Here is a 20,479-nt window from a genome sequence, read left to right on the forward strand (position 1 = left end):
GCGTGTAGACTCTAATTTCATCTATTATACTTAAATATTTTCTTGTGGAAATGTTGTTTCATCAAATCCTTAGTATAATAGATTTATTCAATCGTGTCCAGATTTGGAAAAATCCAACTCGTAACAACTTAACACCTGACTGTTTTAAAAGATAACTATTAGCAAAGATATTAGGCAGAGCAAAACATTTCCAAAATAAATTGTACGCAGATTGAAATATCACGAAGCATAACAAAATAATAATCTGAATCTCTGTGCTGCATTGCTCCAAAGATTTCAATAATGTTTGCACCTAATGATATCTGACTTATTGTACCTGATAGTTCAAAAGGAGATGAAAATATAATGGAATCAAACACAGAAATAGAACAGTGAAAGATATAGCAAGCGGCAATCACATCACATGCTATGTCGATGTGTACCTTCCAAGAGGGTAACAACAGAAAAAAAGAAATTCAATTTGTAATGTGACTTTCACCAGTACATTTCAGGATCAGTTAGTTATTATGTTAGGTACTCACTAGTGTTTCACAGGAATGTACAATTTGTGCACATGCAGATCCCACAAATTGTTGTTGACATTAAAAGGCCAGTCAGTGTTTGTTAAAGGACAAATGTTGGCTGCAAACCAAGAAATTGGGCGGCACGGTGGCACAGTGGTTAGCACTGCTGCCTCACAGCGCCTGAGACCCGGGTTCAATTCCCGACTCAGGCGACTGACTGTGTGGAGTTTGCACGTTCTCCCCGTGTCTGCGTGGGTTTCCTCCGGGTGCTCCGGTTTCCTCCCACAGTCCAAAGATGTGCGGGTCAGGTGAATTGGCCATGCTAAATTGCCCATAGTGTTAGGTCGGGGTAAATGTAGGGGTATGGGTGGGTTGCGCTTCGGCGGGTCGGTGTGGACTTGTTGGGCCGAAGGGCCTGTTTCTACACTGTAAGTCTAATCTAATCTAAAAAAATCTCCCACAGGGATCCTGTGTGCTCACCTGAACAAATACACAAATGTTTAATTTAATATCTCAGAGCAAAACAGCAAGATAGTTCAGAACAAAGTTTCAGTATGCTTCTCAGTGAATTTGGGACTGCTGAGTGATGTTACTTGCTCTGCGCATTCCATACATGTAACCTCTACCACCTTAGAAGGTCAAGGGCAGTAGATGTGTGGAAACATCATCAAGTTCCATTCCAACTATGTGCTATGTATGTTATTTAAACTGTGAGAGATTTCACATTGATTGTATAGAGGAATCAGGTTGTCCTGGTATATAAATAAAAATGTTCAGCTTGCAGGTATAGCAGTTGACTGTAAAGGCAAGTGGAGTGTTATTGATAATTGACAGGGGAGTGGAGTTTGAAATTAGGGATGTTTTGCAACAGAAGTAAAAGTAGTTGGTGAAACTATATACTGTGTAAATTTTTCATCTATTTACTTAAGGCTATAATAACATTAGACACAGTTCTAAAAAAAGTTCACTCAGGTGATTCCTGGGATAAGTGGTTCAAGATTTTGCGAATACATTAAGGACAAAAGAGCAACTCAGCAGAAAATAGGGCCCCTTAAAGATCTGCAAGGCAGCGTACATGTGAAACCGCAGGAGATGGGGAGCGTATTAAACACGTATTTTGTGTCAGTGTTTAGTGTGGAGAAGCACATGAAAGATATAGAACATGAGGAGATAAATAGTGACATCTTGAAAAATGTCCATATTACAGGGGAGAGGGTGCTGGATGTCTTAAAATGCATAAAGATGGATAAATCCCTGGGACTTTCTGAGGTATATTCAGTAACACTGTGAGAAGTGAGGTAAGTTATTGCAGGGCCTCTTGCTGAGATATTTGGACCATCGATAACCATAAGTGAGGTGCTGGAAGACTGGAGGTTGGCTAACATGGTGTCACTGTTTATGAAAGGTGGTAAGGAAAATCCAAAGAAGTATAGACTGGTGAGTCTGATGTTGGTGGTGGGCATGTTGTTGGAGGGAATCCAAAAGGACAGGATTTACGTGTATTTAGAAAGGCAGGAACTGATCAGGGATAGTCAACATGGCTTTGTGAGTGGGAATCATGTCTCATGAATTTGATGGAGTTTTTTGATGAAGTAACAAAGAGGATTGATGAGGGCAGAGCAGTGGACATGATCTGTGTGGCATTTGACAAGATTCCTCATGGTAGACTGGTTGGCAAAGTTAGATCACATGGAAGACAGGGAGAACTAGCCATTTAAATACAAAACTAGCTCGAAGGTGAAGGACAGAGGGTGGTGGTGGAGAGTTGATTTTCAGACTGGAGGCCTGTGACCAGTGGTGTGCCACAAGGATCGCTGCTGGGTCCACTACTTTTTATCATCTAGATAAATGATTTGATGTGAACATAGGAGGTCTGGATCAGTAAGTTTAAGGATGACACCAAAATTGGAGGTGTAGTGGACAGTGAAGAAGGTTACCTCAGATCACAATGAGATATTGATCAGATGGGTAAAAACAATGACTGCAGATGCTGGAAACCAGATTCTGGATTAGTGGTGATGGAAAAGCACAGCAGTTCAGGCAGCATCCGACGAGCAGTAAAACTGACGTTTCGGGCAAAAGCCCTTCATCAGGAATACCATTGATCAGAAGGGCCAATGGGCCAAGGAGTGTCAGATGGAGTTTAATTTAGATAAATGTGAGATTCTGCATTTCGGAAAAGGCAAATCAGGACAGGACTTATACTGTTAATGATAAGGTCCTGGGGAGTTTTGCTGAACAAAGAGACCTTGGAGTGTAGGTTCATAATTCTTTGAAAGTGGAATGGCAGATAGATAGGATAGTGAAGAAGGTGTTTTATATGCTTGCCTTTATTGGTCAGTGCATTGAGTATAGGAGCTGGGAGGTCATGTTGCAGCTGTACAGGACATTGGTTAGGAGTTTTGGAGTACTGTGTGGGGTTTTGGTCTCCCTCCTATAAGAAGGATGTTGTGAAACTTGAAAGAGTTCAGAAAAGGATTACGAAGATGTTGTCAGACTTGAAGGGTATGGCCTATAGGGAGAGGCTAAATAGGCTGGGGCTATTTTCCCTGGAGCGTTGGAGGCTGAGGGATGACCTTATAGAGGTTTATAAAGTGATGAGGGGCATGGATAGGGTAAATAGGCAAGATCTTTTCCCTAGATAGGGTGAGAGGGGAAAAATTTCAAAGGGACCTAAGGGGCAACTTGTTCACGCAGAGGGTGCATGTAAGGAATGAGCTATCAGAAAGAAGCTGGTACAATTACAGCATTTAAAAGGTATTTAGATGTGTATATAAATGGGAAGGGTTTCGAGGAATATGGCCAAATGCAGGCAAATGGGACTACATTTATATCGAATATCTGGTCAGCATGGACATGTTGGACTGAAGCGTCTGTGTCTGTGCTGTGACTGCTATGATTCTATGACTCTTATCTTCAGAGGAAAGGTTGGACAGATTCAGTTTGTATCTGGTCTTACCAAAATGTATAAGATTCTGAGGGGCTTTGGCAAGTTTGATGTTTTCCTTTTGGAAAGATTAGAACAAGGGAATGCAGTTTTAAAATAAAATAAATCAATACTTCAAGATCTGGTTAATTCCAGGAAATCAGGACTTCAAGTGAATCATTGTTTCCTCATGAAATCCAGGTCAAAAGTTTGACATTTCTCACCCAGCAAAGACAATGTACAAGTTGGAATGCAGTACCATCTATGTGCAGTACTTCCATTCTTTGCTGAAATTACGAACAAAATACAATGCCATACAATACTGTCCCTTTAGCTTAACCAGGCCCCATCTAGTGGCAGATGATGTTTGGTGCAAGTATCCGCAGAAATTTCTGGACAACCAGCACTAACCAATAAAAACCGACAGAACTGTGGATGCTGTGATTCAGAAACAAAAACAGAAATTGCTGGAAAAGGCGTGGTATTGGGTTTTTTTGGGGGGAGGGGGGAGTGTGGAGCGGCCAAGCATCATAGGTGAAGCAAGGCGCTGGAGAGAAGAAACGTGAGGGAGCAAAACAGCCGAGGCCTCGGGCAGAGGCAAGGTTGGACAGTGGTAGCTTTGGGAGCTGGGCAGTAGTCGGGGTTGGGAAATGGGTTTGTATGAGATGGAATGAGGGCTAGAGCATGAGAGGTGATACTATAATCCAGTCCACAGAAGAGGACGTCTGACATTGACAAGAAAAGTGAGATAATGAGAGTTCAGAGGCAATAAGTTTCTGTTAGAATGAGAGGTAGGGGTGGTCGGCATAGGGATCAATAGATTAATAAAACATTTGAGGCTCTGATCAAGAAGAGAATGAGGCATGTGTTAGGTATAGACAACTGAGGTCAAGGTGTGTAAGGGCATTCTTGAGATGGAAATCAGGAGGGCAAACGGGAGTGTAGGAGGTTTAGAAGCGACCTGATAGAAGTTTATAAAATAATGAGAGGTATAGATAGAGTTGATGGCAGTTGTCTTTTCCCTAAGATGGGGAATTTCAAGACTGGGGGCAGATTTTTAAAGTGAAAGGAGAGAGACTTAAGAAAGACATAAGACGCAATTTTTTTACACAGAGAGTGGTTCGCGTGTGGAATGTATTTCCTCAGAATTTATTGGATTAGATTACTTACAGTGTGGAAACAGGCCCTTCGGCCCAACAAGTCCACACCGACCCGCCGAAGCGCAACCCACCTATCCCCCTACATTTACCCCTTGCCTAACACTACGGGCAATTTAGCTTGGCCAATTCACCTGACCCGCACATCTTTGGACAGTGGGAGGAAACCGGAGCACCCGGAGGAAACCCACGCAGACACGGGGAGAACGTGCAAACTCCACACAGGAATTGAACCCGGGTCTCAGGCGCTGTGAGGCAGCAGTGCTAACCACTGTGCCACCGTGCCGCCCACAATGTGGGTACAATTATAATATTTAAAAGACATTTGGATAGATACATGAATAGGACAGGTTTCGAGGGATCTGGGTCAGGAACAGGCAGGTGGGACTAATTTAGTTTGGGTTTACGTTTGGCATGGACTGGTTGCACTGTAAGGTCTGTTCCCATGGTATATGACTCTCTTTGAAGTAGGTGATATGTAGCTGTTATATTCATGAAGTTAAAGTATTTAGCAAGGCAACATTGAGTGACAACATACTGTAAAGGGACCTCCCATGTAAGGAGATGAGCAGAATTTCTTATGTTCTGAGAGTTGGTAGCCTGTGGAAATCTTTTCCCTAGAGTGCAGTGGACACACAACCATTGAATATTTCACTACAGAGTTACACAGATTCTTCATTGATGAGGAAGTTGAAGGTGTAAACAAGAAAGTAGAGCTAAGGACACAGTCAGATCAGCTATGTTCCTATTAAATAGCACAGCAAACCCTCAAGGACTGAAATGTTTACTCCTAACCCACATGTTCACATGTGATTGTTGAAACCAGTAATCTATTTTTGCTTTAATTGCCATACTTTGTCCAATGTTTAACAGTAAGTGAATAGGGAGTGATGATGGTAGTGCACTGGTAATGCCAGTGGATTAGTTATCCAGAACTTCTAAGTACATGGATTCATATCCCATTGTACCAACCGGTGGAATTTAAATTCAATAAATAAACCTGAAATATAAAGCTAGTCTCAGTTGTCTTCGTCACCATTACTGTCAGCAATTGTTGTAAAATTGACTAACTTCCTTGAGAGAAGGAAATCTGCACCCTTACTTCATCTGCAGCACTTCCTCAATTTTGATCTACGTGTAACTCCAGACCCTCGGCAATGTGCTTGGCTCCTAAATGTCTCTAAAATGCCCTAGCAAACCAATTGGTTGAGGGGCAACAAATGCCCAAATCCCAAGATTTTTTTTAAGGAAGGGCCATTTGGCAGTGTCTCAATTGGTAGCACTCCTGAGTTCAGTTTTCATTCCTGGACTTGAGTACAAAAACCTAACCTCATGCTCCAGTGCTTTGCTGAGAAAGTGATGCATTGTCAGAACTGCCAATGTTCAGATGAAACATTAAATTAAAGAACTTGCACATTCTCCCCGTGTCTGTATGGGTTTCCTCCGGGTGCTCTGGCTTCCTCCCACAATCCAAAGATGTGCAGGTTAGGTGAATTGGCCATGCTAAATTGCCCGTAGTGGTCAGGGATGTGTCAGCTCGGTGCATTTGTCAGGGGCAATGTAGAGTAATAGGGTACGGGAATGGGTCTGGGTGGGATACTCTTCAGAGGGTCAGTGTGGACTTGTTGGGCCAAATGGCCTGTTTCCACGCAGTAGAGATTCTATGACTGTCTGGTCTCACATGTGGATGCAAAAATTCCCATGGTTCTATTTCAAAGAAGATCAGGGCATCATCCCTGTCCTGGTCCATATCAGTGCCTCAATAAACATCATTTAAAAAAATACAGATTCTCTAGCCTTTATCCCATTGTTGATTGTAGGAGTTTTGGTAAGTGAGACTTGAGTGCCACATATTTTACATTACAACAATGAACACAGTTCACAAGTCTTTTATCCTGAAACCGTGCAAGTTGTTTTTTTCAATGCAAATTTGTCTTTTTTATTTGACCTTTAAAGCACCAATCACACTTGTCTTCCTGATGTTCTTCTCTTAATATTCTGAAGGTTTTAAAATTCAATATTGTTGCAGAAAGTCAGCATCCTTGGGTTATTCAGGACTGTTTTGTAAATGCTCGGTGAAAAATGGAAATTATTGCAATCCAAGCTGTGACTATCTGTAGAAATGACAATGTGGAATGAAATGACGTGCCTGTAGCATGATCTTTCTTTTCAACAATTAAGCAAATGTTAGCATTTAATTTGTGCAAACAAAATATGGTTCAAGACCCCTTCAGGGCAGAGAGTGCATCTTAATAAAAGAAACATATGTAAACAGAATGGCACAACAGCTAAACTACTGAGATGCTTGCGTCATGCTGGGTACTATTGACCACAGTTGCAAACCTGGAGGAGCTGACTTTCAGGGTAAGGAAAGTGTCTTCTTTCCTGTGCGTGGAATCAATACAGTCTGTGGAAAGCTGGCTTGCTACTTCTGCTTTCTTTATTTGTTTACAATAGCATTTTTTTATATCCCAAATTCGATTGATGTCTAAGCAAGTCAACATCAAAGAAACTTCAGCAAGCGCAGAGAAATTTCATGGCACGGGGTAACCATTTGATAGTCACTGTTCACCTGCTGCTTCCTGTATATTGCTGCTGCTGGGCTTACAATGGAGAAGTTTATCAGATCATTATAATCACATTTTGACTGTGGGAGTGACATAATTTTTCTCTTTTTACTTGTCTCCCTTTCAAGGGAAGCAATGTTGTGGAAGACCAGGATTTGTTGGAGATTGGCATCCTTAATTCTTCACACAGACAGCGAATTTTACAAGCAGTTCGTGGCCTTCCTCGGGTGAGTTGCAATATGATGCCAGTAAAAAGAACACCTCCTGTAGTTATATGTAATCATGTGGTGGACTAATTCGTATTGGATGGCGTTGAGTTTGATGCCCTTGTATTTATTACACAGCTTGTGTGAAAGCTTCTATCAATATGATCTTGTCCAGGCAAAACTTATTAGTTGTCAATAAAATTTGTTCAACAGAGATTTTGCTGTACTTCACTTCCTGGAAAATTAGAGTATTCATTGTACCAATTCCATTGTACAAGCATATGGAGAAATTAATCAAGTGCAGTGCTAATTTATCCAGTGTCCATTTTGTGGAATTTGAATTAGACATGACTCATTTAGATACCTAGCAGCACTCTAATCTGGACTCCAATTTCCAGCATCTGCAGTCCTCAAATTTGCCCAGTTGATTTTAACCTTACTACGAATCCTCGTGCAAGGATATCTACCTTGAAGAAGTTCTCCTCCTCTCTCCACAAGAATCTCAGTGAGTCTCTCTCTCATTGCAGCCCCCAGGTCATCTCCTCTGCTCTGAAGCTCTTCAACCATGTACTGAAACAGACCTGCTCCAATCTTCCTTCCCACCTATCCATGCCACCCTCCTCTCTAACCTATTATGTTCATCCACACCCCCACCATCCATTGTACTCTTTGCTACCCTCCCCCACCCTCCTCTCTGACCTATCACCTTCATCCCCACCCCCATCCACCTATTGTACTCTTTGCTGCCTTCTCCCCAGCCCCACCCCTGTCCCATTTATGTCTCCACCCTGGAGGCTCCCTGCCTTCAGTCCTGATGAAGGGCTTTTGCCCGAAATGTCGATTTTTCTGCTCCTCGAATGCTGCCTGACCTGCTGTGCTTTTCCAGCACCACTCTAATCTAGACTCTAATTTCCAGCATCTGCAGTCCTCACTTTTGCCTAATTCAGCATTATATGCCTTTTTAGTTTCATCTCAGTACAATTGCCAATTTGTTACTCTAAATGAGCTGTCTATAAAATATATTAACTTATATAAATATTTACAAAGATTCAGTTCAATTTGAAATGCCAATCTACCTAAATGCATTTGTGCAGTATAATGAGGACATACTGTCATTTAATATCCTCTGTCAAGATGTATATATTTCTAATTTAATGGTAGGAACTTCTTTACCATTCCTAAGCTAGTTCCTGGCAGCAATAATTATAGAGCATCACTAGTCAGAATTTGTTCTTCAGCAATCTAGAAGTGACAGCAACCTGTGATCAGTTTACATACGAGACTGGAAGGTAAACTAATTACAATTGTATTATGATGAGTTAAATTAAATAGGTTGACTGGAGATAAGTTTTCAACTTGATGATTAATGGTGAAGTATAATACATTATGACAAGAAAATGAAGTTTGAAAAGAAATTTAGGATTGACTCCCAATTTAATATTCCAATAATTCCTATTCCAACTCAAAAGAATGATATGTCCACACCTCCTACTGTCTTCCTGATGACAGTATAAGGGCTAACCCTTTTAGACAATCATGGAATTACAGAATAGTTAGTGTGCTGAAGGAGACTATTAAACCTTTCTTGTCTGTGCTGGCTCTCAGCAAGAGAGAGTGACTCATGCCATCTCACCCTGTTCTCTTTCTTCATAGTTTTAGTTTGCTTCAATTATACTGTCAACTCCTATTTAATAAATGCTGGTCTGACCATGCTCAAAAATGCACATTTCTGTAATAGAAATGGTCAGTTTCTGGTTACATTTAGTGTTGAATTAGATTTAAAATTAATCTTTACAGTCAATTATCAGTCAGTCCAAAACAATTTTTTTCTGCTTGTTCCAACTTCAGAAGCGAAGATGACAGCATTTGGAAAAGTCAATGCTGTAGAAGTATTTTTGTTTTTAAGAGTAATAATGTACATAGGAGAGGAAAATGCAGCCAGAATGAAGCCAAATATCTACTAGTAGAAGCGGGAGAAAGAAAAAGCAAAATTTGAAGATAATTGAATAAACTACAGCACTGTTTCATTATTCGAAATATGATGAGATTGATAATCTCATATTAAAGTACATTTGTATAAATATGATCTATAATGTTGGTTTTTGAGTCCTGGCCATGGTTAGTAGGAGCAGGTGTAGCTGTCTTGCCCATTGAGGCTCCTCCATAGCTAGAATGCCAACACTATTTTCCTACACTATCTCCACATCCCTTGATGCCTTTAATATAATATAATGACCTGAGCCACTCAGTGACTGAGGCTCCATTGTACTCTGGGGCAGAGAAACCTAAAGCGTTCTCCACTCTGAGTGAAGAAATTCCTTCTCATCCTAAGCCTTATGATCCACTCCTTATTCTATGACGTTGTCCCTTGGGAGCTCTCCCCCAGCTCGGGGAAACTTCCTCCATGAATCTGACCTGTTGAGTCCTATAAGAATTTTGTATGTTTGTATATTTATATTTTACCACATTTATAAAGTTAAAAATAGTTTGAAATTTGCAGACCTGTGTAATTCATAATTTTCAGCATTACTCTGGCAATTTGAAGGTTAATATCTTCCTCAAAATGAAAACAACATGGGCAATCGGTTCACTTGTTATAATTTGTACAAAGGATAATTAGCAGATGATTCTCAAGCTGTCCCACCTAGATTAGATGTATTGTTAAATAAACCAGTATTGACAGTTAATTCTGAATATATCGTGAATATAGCACCAGTTCTTACTTTTCATATCGGTCTGTATGGCCAAATGCCCAAAAGTATATTTAAGCAACTCGCAAGTTCAAACAAACAACATATTTTTCTTTCTGGTTATCATATTGTACAATTCAAAGTTAAAGAAAACAATTAATTTCAAAACTGGCTTCCACCTGTTTTTACTTCTCAAGAACTTACTAAACTCCTTCTTTAAGGAGTAGTTAAGTTGACTTCTAACCAACTGTTTGGCAAATTGGGTGATGGCAAAACTAGGTGGATTTTTGCTGGAGAGAGTTTAATGATTTTAACTCAACTTGGAATATTGTGATATTCTTTCTTCTTTATTTGAATGTTCTATTTGAATTAGAAAGTTCTATTTGACATTTGCAGTTTATATATTATAGGGCTCTCTTCAACGGAGGCTAGCAATTGGGGCAAATTTAATAACCTGGATGCTAGAAATGCTAATAAGCAAGAGTAGGCCACACAGACCCTGAAACCTGCTCTGCCATTCAATTAGATCATGTCTGAACTTTTACATGAACTCAACTTTCCACCTATCCCCACTGCCCTTGAATTTATCAGCCTCCAAAATACCCTCGTCTGAAGTTTAAATAGACTTCTCAAATGACACTTGTAGCCTTTCTGGGTGTGACACACACTGAAGAATCACAGTTTGTCTCCACATCCCTGTTCTAAATGGCTGAATTCTAACTCTAGACCCTCTAACCACTGTAAAATGGTCTCTCACTGTCTGACAAAGCCAATGAGAATTTTATACATTTCAACTCCTCAAAACTCCAGTGATTATAGGCCCTCTCATCCTGAGAATGAATCGAATGAACTGTTGGTTGATCTTATGATTTATTAAGGTTTGTGCATGTTTACTCACTAGTTTGAAGATTCTAATTCTGATGATAGTCATTTCCTCAGGTGAATGTTGGATGAATTGTGCCCAACAGTATCATCAGATTGTAGATGAAAGTGCTTTAAACTCATCCCTACTAGCATGGAGAACACCAGCAAATTTTTAAATCTGTCAACTCCATTCCTTTCAAAATATTTGTGCATAATAATTAATTCTTTTCCAGTGTTTTATGGGAATTATGATATGTTCAGTGATGCTATAATGGCTGCATTTTTAGATGCCATGTCTGGCTATAGAAAATGTTATTAAGTGAAAAATGACAAGCTTTCTTAAATCCCATATTTAGGATGGAGCAACTACAATCTTCAAATGCTGCTTTCTGATTTTTTGAAATCAAATATGACAACTGATACTCGGGACAGGATCTCATCATGAAGATGTTACATAAAATAACAAAATCTCCTTACGTAATTTTATGCATCTTACATGTGTATATTTCTTCTTTGTTGCAGGTTAAAGTTATTGGTTATGATACGAACAGTCCAACGTCTGTCGCTGACTGGTTAGATTCTTTGGAGCTGAACGACTACATCAAGACCTTCCTGGCAAATGGTTATACCTCAATGGACCTCGTGAAAAAGCTGTGGGAAATCGAACTCATTAATGTAAGTTCATGATTCATGTGATGCGTTTAAAATAAACTGTTAGTGCTGAAATGCTTTACATTCTGAATGACTGCTATAATGTAACCTGTGACTTACTGAAGAAGGAGAAATGAGATAGCAAAGTAAGTTTTTATAAAGCTCTTATTTTGAATATACCTTAACTCAATGCAGTGTCAGTCTTGGTTGCTTTTAGGCTTGAATTAGATGAATTCATCAATTTCTAGAGTACACATTTGACTTCATCCATTGTCCAAAATTGTCATATTATTTAGGACAGTTTATTTTCTGGAACTGGCTGAGGTTTCTACGGACATGTTACGAATTGGATCTTATCACTGTGACTTATGTTCAGGTGTTGGGACATAATATTGTTAGCAAATGTAAGAAAGAGGCTTTTTTTTATTTTCATCACATTTAAGCCACTGGAATTTTACTCCCTTTTCATTTATGATGTATAGTGTATTTTATAAAAAGAATTATTTGTTTTTGAGATCACCCTGTAACAATCAAAACCTTCACTACAGTATTGCTTCCACAAATCTCGACACTAATTCGCATTGTTTAGTACCTCTTCATTTATTATTTATAATTTTACAAGAACATGAAAATCCTTTAGAACCAGTTCTGTGTTCGGTGTTTCACATTCCTTCTTTTCAAATTTAAACCCAGGTGCTGAGTTGCCTGTACAACTGAATCATAAAACAGGGGAAATTTGTAATTTAAGTAATAATATTATTGCTACTGTCCTTAATATTTTCAACCCTGAGATGCTAATCTGTCTCAGAGTGCTTTAGAGAGATTTGTGGATATTTGGGCTGCTTTTCTATGGCAGCCAGAGATGGCAACAGAGATGCAGGGATACCAACTGCAGCCAGGGGTCACAATTAGCACCTTGAGATGGCCATGTCGGCAAACCCAGCAGGAGACTCAAGAACAAGTCCTTACAATTACTCTTGTCCCCTTTCCCCAATCTCCTACACCAGAGATGGGAAGAATTGATATTGAGGTTTGAGACTGAAGTGACACCAGAAGTTGAGGAGAAGCTCCTTATGGTTATCACATAAGAGCTGCAACCTCCCACACAGTCGAAATGTGGGATGCATTCATTGGGACCTCAAAACCTACAAACAACGAGGGGATCCATGATATGGCTTAAAATCTTGCTTTTCTTTAGACCCAGGAACGCCCGGGTTCAAATCCCACCAAGAAAGATGATGAACTTTGAATTGAAAAACAAAATCTGCAATTAAAAATCTAATGATAATCTTGTAATTTCATCAAATCACTTCAAAACACCATCTGGTTCACTGAAGTAATAGAGAAGAAAATCTACCTTCCTTATCTAAAGTGACTTTGAAAGCTATTCTGTTATCTTAAACTGCTTAAAAGTCTTTAAAACAAAATGGAATGAAACTGGATGGACCAGGCATCAGCCTAGGCACTGGAAATGACAACAACAAACTCAGCCCTGTTGACCCTGCAACTTCCTCCTTTCTGATATCTAAAGCTAGTGCCAAAATTGTAAGACTTACAAACTAGTCAAGAAACAGCTTGCGAGTATGGTACTCACAGAATCATCCCTTACAATGTCCCAGTCACCATCATCACCATCCCTAGATATGTCCTGTCCCACTGGCAGGACTGACCCAACGGAGGTGATGGCACAGTGGTATACAGTTGGGAGGGAGTTGCCCCGGGACTCCTCAGCTTTGACTCTGGATTATGTGAAGTTTCATGGCTTCAGATTAAACATGGGCAGGGAAACTTGCTGCTGATTAGCACACGCAGACTTCCCTCGGCTGACAAATCAATGCTCCTCCATGTCGAACACCACTTGGAGGAGGGATTGACGTGGCAAGAACACAATATAGTCTGAGTTCCTGTACTCCCTCATAATGGTATTGTGGGTCTACTCCTGAAATAAGGGGTGTCAAAGACAGAGTCATTTTAGTCAGACACCGCATAGCAGTTTACAGTGATCTGATTAATGAAACAAAATGTGTTCCAAACACAAATGCCACAGAGTACTGAGTAAGTAGTTGGGCTCCACCCTGTCAAATGGCTATCATGATCCAGGGGAATGGTGGTGCCTGACACACCAGCTCTCTCTGAATGATGGATCAATTCCAGGATCAAGCAGATATTGTTGAGGTTAGATCAGCCTGGAACCATGAAGACTGCTCAGGGTGGGTCAATATCATCCTGAGTGATATCAAGGCAACTACAAAATGTCTATGCAATAGTATCTGAAGTAAATGTTTGATATTCTAAAATATGCATTCCGTATGTATGTACTGGATGTTTTGCTTTGTCATGATAATTAAACAGTGGTGATAATAAATCCAGAAGGATCTACTGAGAGACAGGAGAAACATTCAATCCCTGGAGGTGACACAAAAAGAATGAAGCCACACCACTGATTCCTGGAACCTTTTGTGTTCATCACTTCTCTGGTGTCCCACATGGATTGAGTTATGAGAAAGGTGAGGAAACTGTAAAGGAGGCAAATGACACAGAACATTAGTGAGGTGGTGAGGTATTCAGATAAGTGACCTGGAAAAGGCAAGTGCAAGCACTACTTCAAGAAGTGCCATGGAAATAAGGCAAGGGAACATAAGTTATATGATAAAAGGCAGATTTTGGTACTGATGCTAGGATACTCCTCCATAAGACACTAATTAACAGTCTTGGACTGATTTTCTGATAAGGCAGGCAAAATGGACATCTTGGAGGCAATTTGAAGATGACTGAATGTTGAAGCTAGGTTTGCCTTTGGATGGAAGATTTAATTTAGACTAAAGATTTATATTTGCTCTGTGATCTAATGAAAACAAGCAAGTTATTGATTAATCCACAATGGACAGAACCTTATGCCCTCTCCTGTGGGGTATTTGGTGGCTCAGGATTGTTTTATTGGCCTAGAGGGTTATGAGTGAGAATGCCACTACCTTCGCAAAAGGAAATGAAATTTGGAAATGATACAAACCAGTCTGACTCTTTGTGTATACCTGAACTTTGAACTCCCATTCCTCTGGGATGTTCACTTTCAAGTTGTCATGTTTTAGCCCTCTGTCTCCACACAATTAAGTCCATGGACAGCATTCTGCCCCATTAGCAGCCCTCAAGCAAACAATAAGAGACTCACTTCAAGACTTCATCCAATCACCATGGGTATTAACCAAGCAGGTGGGTAGAGAGTGGGGTGCTTGCCATTCTGGGGCTATGACTTGTTTATCTTACGAACTCCATGGGGAAGGGGTGGATTTCTTGTTCAAAGGTGCTCAGTTCTTGATTCAGGAATCTGACTTCAGGAAAGAGGGATTTTTGACTGAAAGCCAATTCTTGACCTTGACACCGAGGATCATTCACACCCACTCCCTCAACCCTTCCTTTCCACAACTGTTCGCCATGTCATTGTGTTCCCAACTGCATGTAGTACCAGCAGTAGCCACCATCTTCCCAGTGGCACCATCAGTCTGATTTGTTGGAAATTCTCAGAAAGCTGGTCTTCCCAACCCTGTGACCCTTGATTTGGGTAAAGGCCTATCACTGACTTGTAAGGTGACTGGCCCAAGAGGCGTTTCAGGGACTTTGTCAGCTCTCCAGCCAGTAGCTAAGACCATTTTGCACAAATTTCCAACTAATGTCTTGATTAAAAATTTAGATTTGTGACTTGGTGCTTTTTGTATTGCTCAATAATAAGAAGCAAAACTGTTCAGTTCTAGAAACGCTGGCTGTATGCCTTCACTGTCATTTTAGTTCATGCAGTGTTCAATCTTCTTACATCCATTATTCAACATCATTTATTTAATTTATGCATTATTGAATAGAGTTCTTTGAAATCAAATTGTGCTTGCCTCAAAGTAAGTGGTAAGTAAAGTAGAACTGATCAACCTAGGGGGTAATTTTCATCTTCAATGCTTGGGTGATACATTACAGAAGACATTGCCTGTTGACCTCATTATGAGTTATTTTGTTATTTTGTTGCAGGGAATAGTATGCCTTGTGTGCATGATATAAAAGATGTTCATTGTTTACAGATATATTATTACTTTAAAGAATGTTGAAAAGAAATGTGTTTGCTCAGAGATTTGTTGATTCCACGTGGGTAGGTAGCATTGCAAGCTGTTAACTGTATGGCCAACACAGCATCCTTCTTTGATACCATTGAAGACTATTATGTGAGTTGCTACTTGTCCCCAGGGTGTCAAAGTCTGCAGAGTGCCAATTGAAGTGAATAAATGTTTTCCCCCCCCCTCCCACTTTCAAGGCATATTGGACAACTTGCACTTCAAAGGAGACTTCTGTTTTGTGGTCTGTCAAAACCAACCAAATATTATACATCAAAACAAATATAATCTTTTCCAAATTATTTTGACTTTTTATTTAAGCTGTTTTTCCTCATATGAACATCTTGTCTACAATAATGGTTTGATAGTTTAAGTATTACACTTCCTTGACAACAAATTAATTTTTGCTGTTTACCAAATGCGCAGCTGAATATGCAGCATATTCATTTTATGTAAGAACAATATCTCGCATTAACATGCTATTAACTGATTTGAGCACTTGGTGGTGCAGTTGCCCAAATAACTGAGCAACTAATAGTAAGTACAATTGATTGGCTCAGTGATGTGAAATAATGGAGTCATTTTGGTTGTCAAAGGATGGTATTTGTGATCAGTGCTAGGAGGAAAGAAATGAAATCATGATGAGGTTTTACACTCACTTTTCACTGGAGATTGCATTTAGTTTATATCCAGACAATTTAAGCTGAATTTACACATTTCATTCTTACATGCTGTTTTTATGTCATCATATAAATTATTAGCTGAAAAATGTTTTGCTGGAAAAGTGCAGCAGGTCAGACAGCATCGAAAGAGCAGGAGAATCGACGTTTCGGGCATGAGCCCTTCTTCAGGAATCCTCCAGCATCTGCAGTCCTCACTTTCTCACACAAAATTATTAGTCAAGTATATGGGCTGTTCTAGTTTCTCGAAATAAAAACTGGTATTGGCCTTGGGCCATTGGAAGAGGCTTTGTGTTTTGTCCATTTTGCTTTCTTAATGGATGTGATACTCATGCATGTGCTGAATATATATTGGCATGAACAAAAAGGTGGTGAATAATAAAATCATACATTTGTTCTACAACATAAAGCCAGAATTTTAAAAATGTATTGGGATGATTTTTAAAGAAATTGGAAATTGCAAGGAATATCTGGATTTATGTATCAACATCTTTTAATTTATTTTGAAGGGGACTCTATATTGTAGATTTTTCTCACCCACCTGTTCAGATGTTATTACACACCTCTATAGCAGGTGGAAGTTGAATCATTGACAAATTCAAGGAATGTTGCATATTTAAATCCTGCTTCATATGTAAATAAGTTTTAAAAAAGAAAAAACTGAATACTTTGCAGTTAGATATATAAGGAGAAATCCACTAAATGTGAAATGCTTAATGAAACTCCTATGAAGTAAGGATCAGGTTGTAACTTTGTTAGAATTGGTCTCTCATTTCATTAAAGATTACAGGAGTAAGATTGGACTTAAGTGTGTATGGATAGCAGATGTATGCAAAATGATCCAATTTAAGGCACAACCTCTTGTCTGAGCAACATGAGAATCAAATGTTGAATTGGTTTGGGTGATGTAGACATGAGGGCAGTGTCTGGACAGCAGGGGGCAGTTCACTTGCAATTAATGACCTTTTCAGTATTTGCATAGTGGATGGGGAGGGCTCAAAGGTAACTTTCAAATTATAGATGAAGAAAATGAACTGTTTGATGCATGTTAGTGTATTAGTGTTGGGAGACACTATGAGCGTGTCTTTGTTGGAATGAAAGTTCCTCACTTGGGTTGGTGTAGTAATTTTTCATTGGCTGTTTGGTCACTTGCTTGCACCATGAGCTGCTGACCTCCTTCCTGCTCTAATCAGTTAGACCAGCCAGGTTGTGGTTTGTCTTTGTGTGTTGTACTCTGCAATCAGTTCCTCGTACAGCTCAGTGTCATTGATCTCAACCTCCAGCCCAGTTACGGGATCAGTACTTTCAAAGTGTGTTGCATCATCAAGAAAAGGGTGGGGTAGATTTGAAACCTGGGTTAAGTTGAGTGAGAGGTTCCTGACCCTGATTGGAAATCAAGGCCCTGCCCATGTTTCTGATTTTTTAAGTTGGCTGAATTAGATTGATATTTCACTGTGTACTATGATTTGTTGTTTGCTTCCTTGCAGTTTTCACCTTAAAAATCACAATTGTTATAGTACGGGAGGCCATTTGACCCTGCACTGCCTCTCCAAATGAGGAATTCACAGAGTGCCACATCACAGCAGTGCATTCATCAACCATTTCTCTTCAAAATGTTCTTGCCAGTTATCTAAGTAGACAGTGCCCTCCAGTAATCCATGCTCAGTTTTGTTGACTAACCTGTTTTTGCCCATGTGACTGTTAATTTTGTCCTAAACTATTGTTTCTAGAAATTCCCATACCACTAAAGTTAAACTGACTGGCCTGTAGTTGCTGGGCTTAAAACACCTTTTTTTTCTGAATAGAAGTATAATGTTTGCAACCGCTAATCCTTTTAAAGGCATAGACATATTAAAAGGATGGTAAATGAAAAATAGGAACAATCAAAATAATGTCCCTTTTATTCCAGAAAGCCCTAAAGCATCGGGAAGGATTCAAAGTTGCTGTTAATAAATTTTGCACTGCTCAGGTGCCCAGTACAGCTTGTAACAAACCTGTCTTCGGTTCTGGAGAAGTTACAAGGTAGTTAAATCTTAAAAATTACTACTGATAGTTAATCACTCCACTGCAGGTAAGGTGCCACATCACGACATTGTCAGACAAGAACACCTTTTTATAGAATCCCTACAGTGTGGAAGCAGGCTATTTGGCCCAGAAAGTCCTCACCAAGCCTCCAAAGAGCATCCCACCCAGACTGACAGCCTCCCCCACCCACCCCCATCACCCTCCACACCCCCCTACCCACCCCATCACCCCAACACCAACCCCCACCCACATCACCCACCCCAGCAACCCCCATCATCCCTCCACCCACATCACCCCCCCATCAATCCCCAACCCACCCCATCACCCCCTGACCCTCACCACCCCCATCACCCACCCCATCACCATCACCCACCCCATCACCACACCACCCCCCATCACCCCCCCAACCTCCCCATCACCCCCCCAACCTCCCCATCACCCCCCCAACCCCCCCATCGCCCCCACCCCCCATCGCCCCCAATAACCCCCATCAACCCCCATCAACCCCCATCTCTCCCATTACCCCTCCATCATCACCCCAATCACCCCCATCACCCCACCACCACCCCATCACCCCCTCCATCTCTGCAACTCTGCATTTCCCAAGGTTAATCCACCTAACCTATACATCTTTTCATGTGAAATTTTTCAATAACCTTCTAATTTTGGAAAATTGGATACAAATAACAATACAGAATGTGAATTGTCATGATACTGCTGAGAATATTGTAATTTTACAAGTCTGCCTTATTTTTAATTATTAACAGCCATTACAATTTCTCTCAATTTCCAGAAATGAATTGTAATCTAGTGATCCTGTCAAAAATACCTTTAATTTCTGTCACAGCTAACTCATTTCCTATGTTTATATGTGGTGTTGGATTGGCATCAAGAACACAACATAATATTTCTATTTGATGCATTATAAGTGTATAGTTAACAAAAGATGCAGTTCACTATCACGTGTTTTTACAAAAGACCAATTATCTAGTTAAAATCAAATATACTTAAGCATTGACAGCAATTATTAGGTGTCATTTTTCTAGACATTTTAAAATGGAGAATCTGTAAATGGTTGCTATGACAGCTGGAAGTTGCTATGGTAATTGTAGCTCAGCAAAGAACAGACTTTCATTAGCAAATTCCTTCCAGATTTACAGCATTTTTTCAGAATTGTTCTCTGCACAGAATAAAAAGGTTCAGATCCGAGTTTAATGAAAATAGCAGCGTTCCAATCTCTGTGCCTTATTTTAAACAAAAAAAACCTGCATTTTTGTTCTTTGGCCTACTGCTTCTCCCTCTTCCTCTCCTATGTTATCTAATGAAAGGGTCATTGGGAATCGTCAGCCTTTCGTGCATGCCTCTGGTAAACTAATGCAACTACTCCAAGAGTCTTAATTAGCTGTCGGACGGAGCTATTTGCAACCGTGTAGCAGACGGTGTTGTCAAGTCCTCTCTGTACGTTGGTTGTGGAAGTATTTGATTTGTCCACCATTTAAGACGTGCTTGTGGGAAGTTGGGTCTTGGATTGACGGTTCTCGTTCTTGGCTATTCGTAAAACATCTCTCAGTTGCTGAGAGGTTTTCATTTTGTTGAAAACTGGGGATGGGCAAGTGACATACTTGCTCGATTCAACCGATCAAGCCTTTTAAGGCACTAAATGTAATTGTGGCTGGAAACCAGAAAAATAAAGGCTACAAATGAATACATTGTCTCTCTTCATAATCGCTGCAAGCAAAGGTTTCCACTTGCGTGAATCAGAGGCTTGTCTCTCTGCATGGCAAGATAGCCATAATAAAGGCAAGTGATGCAGTGGGACAAGTCAGTACTGATGGAGAATTGATAGACTTGTTACAACAGTAAAAACCATTGCCGAGCTGGCTCACTGTTGACCCATAGTCAGAACAGCAGTATTTATGTCATGAACTTTTTTTTTGCAGAATAAAAGAAAATGCAAATCTGATGTTCCTCATCCTTTGGCGTGGTGTGACGCATTAGAGGGGGGTAAGGTACTCAGAAAGCGAGGATCTGACTGCAGATCTCTGCTGTCTGGGAGAGGATTGAGAAATCCTGCAGCTTTCCGCCAGTGCTTTGGGGGTCCGGTGAGTCCGATTAA

General features: G+C 40.2%; 1 protein-coding gene across 12 annotated transcripts in view; it reads left to right on the forward strand.

Annotated features, from left to right (window-relative positions):
* Positions 1-20,479, forward strand: part of anks1b (ankyrin repeat and sterile alpha motif domain containing 1B) — an 815,114-nt gene that overhangs the window by 739,754 nt on the left and 54,881 nt on the right. For 11 of the 12 annotated variants that reach the window (XM_060842911.1, XM_060842914.1, XM_060842910.1 and 8 more), the window contains 2 exons: positions 7,282-7,380; positions 11,436-11,588. In XM_060842911.1, the coding sequence (XP_060698894.1) occupies positions 7,282-7,380; positions 11,436-11,588 (252 nt within the window). Of the gene's footprint in view, positions 1-7,281; positions 7,381-11,435; positions 11,589-20,394; positions 20,466-20,479 lie in introns of those variants that run through there. The other variant, XM_060842919.1, reaches the window with a different exon arrangement.

This window comes from Hemiscyllium ocellatum, chromosome 23 (assembly GCF_020745735.1).
Source record: "Hemiscyllium ocellatum isolate sHemOce1 chromosome 23, sHemOce1.pat.X.cur, whole genome shotgun sequence".
NCBI lineage: Eukaryota > Metazoa > Chordata > Chondrichthyes > Orectolobiformes > Hemiscylliidae > Hemiscyllium > Hemiscyllium ocellatum.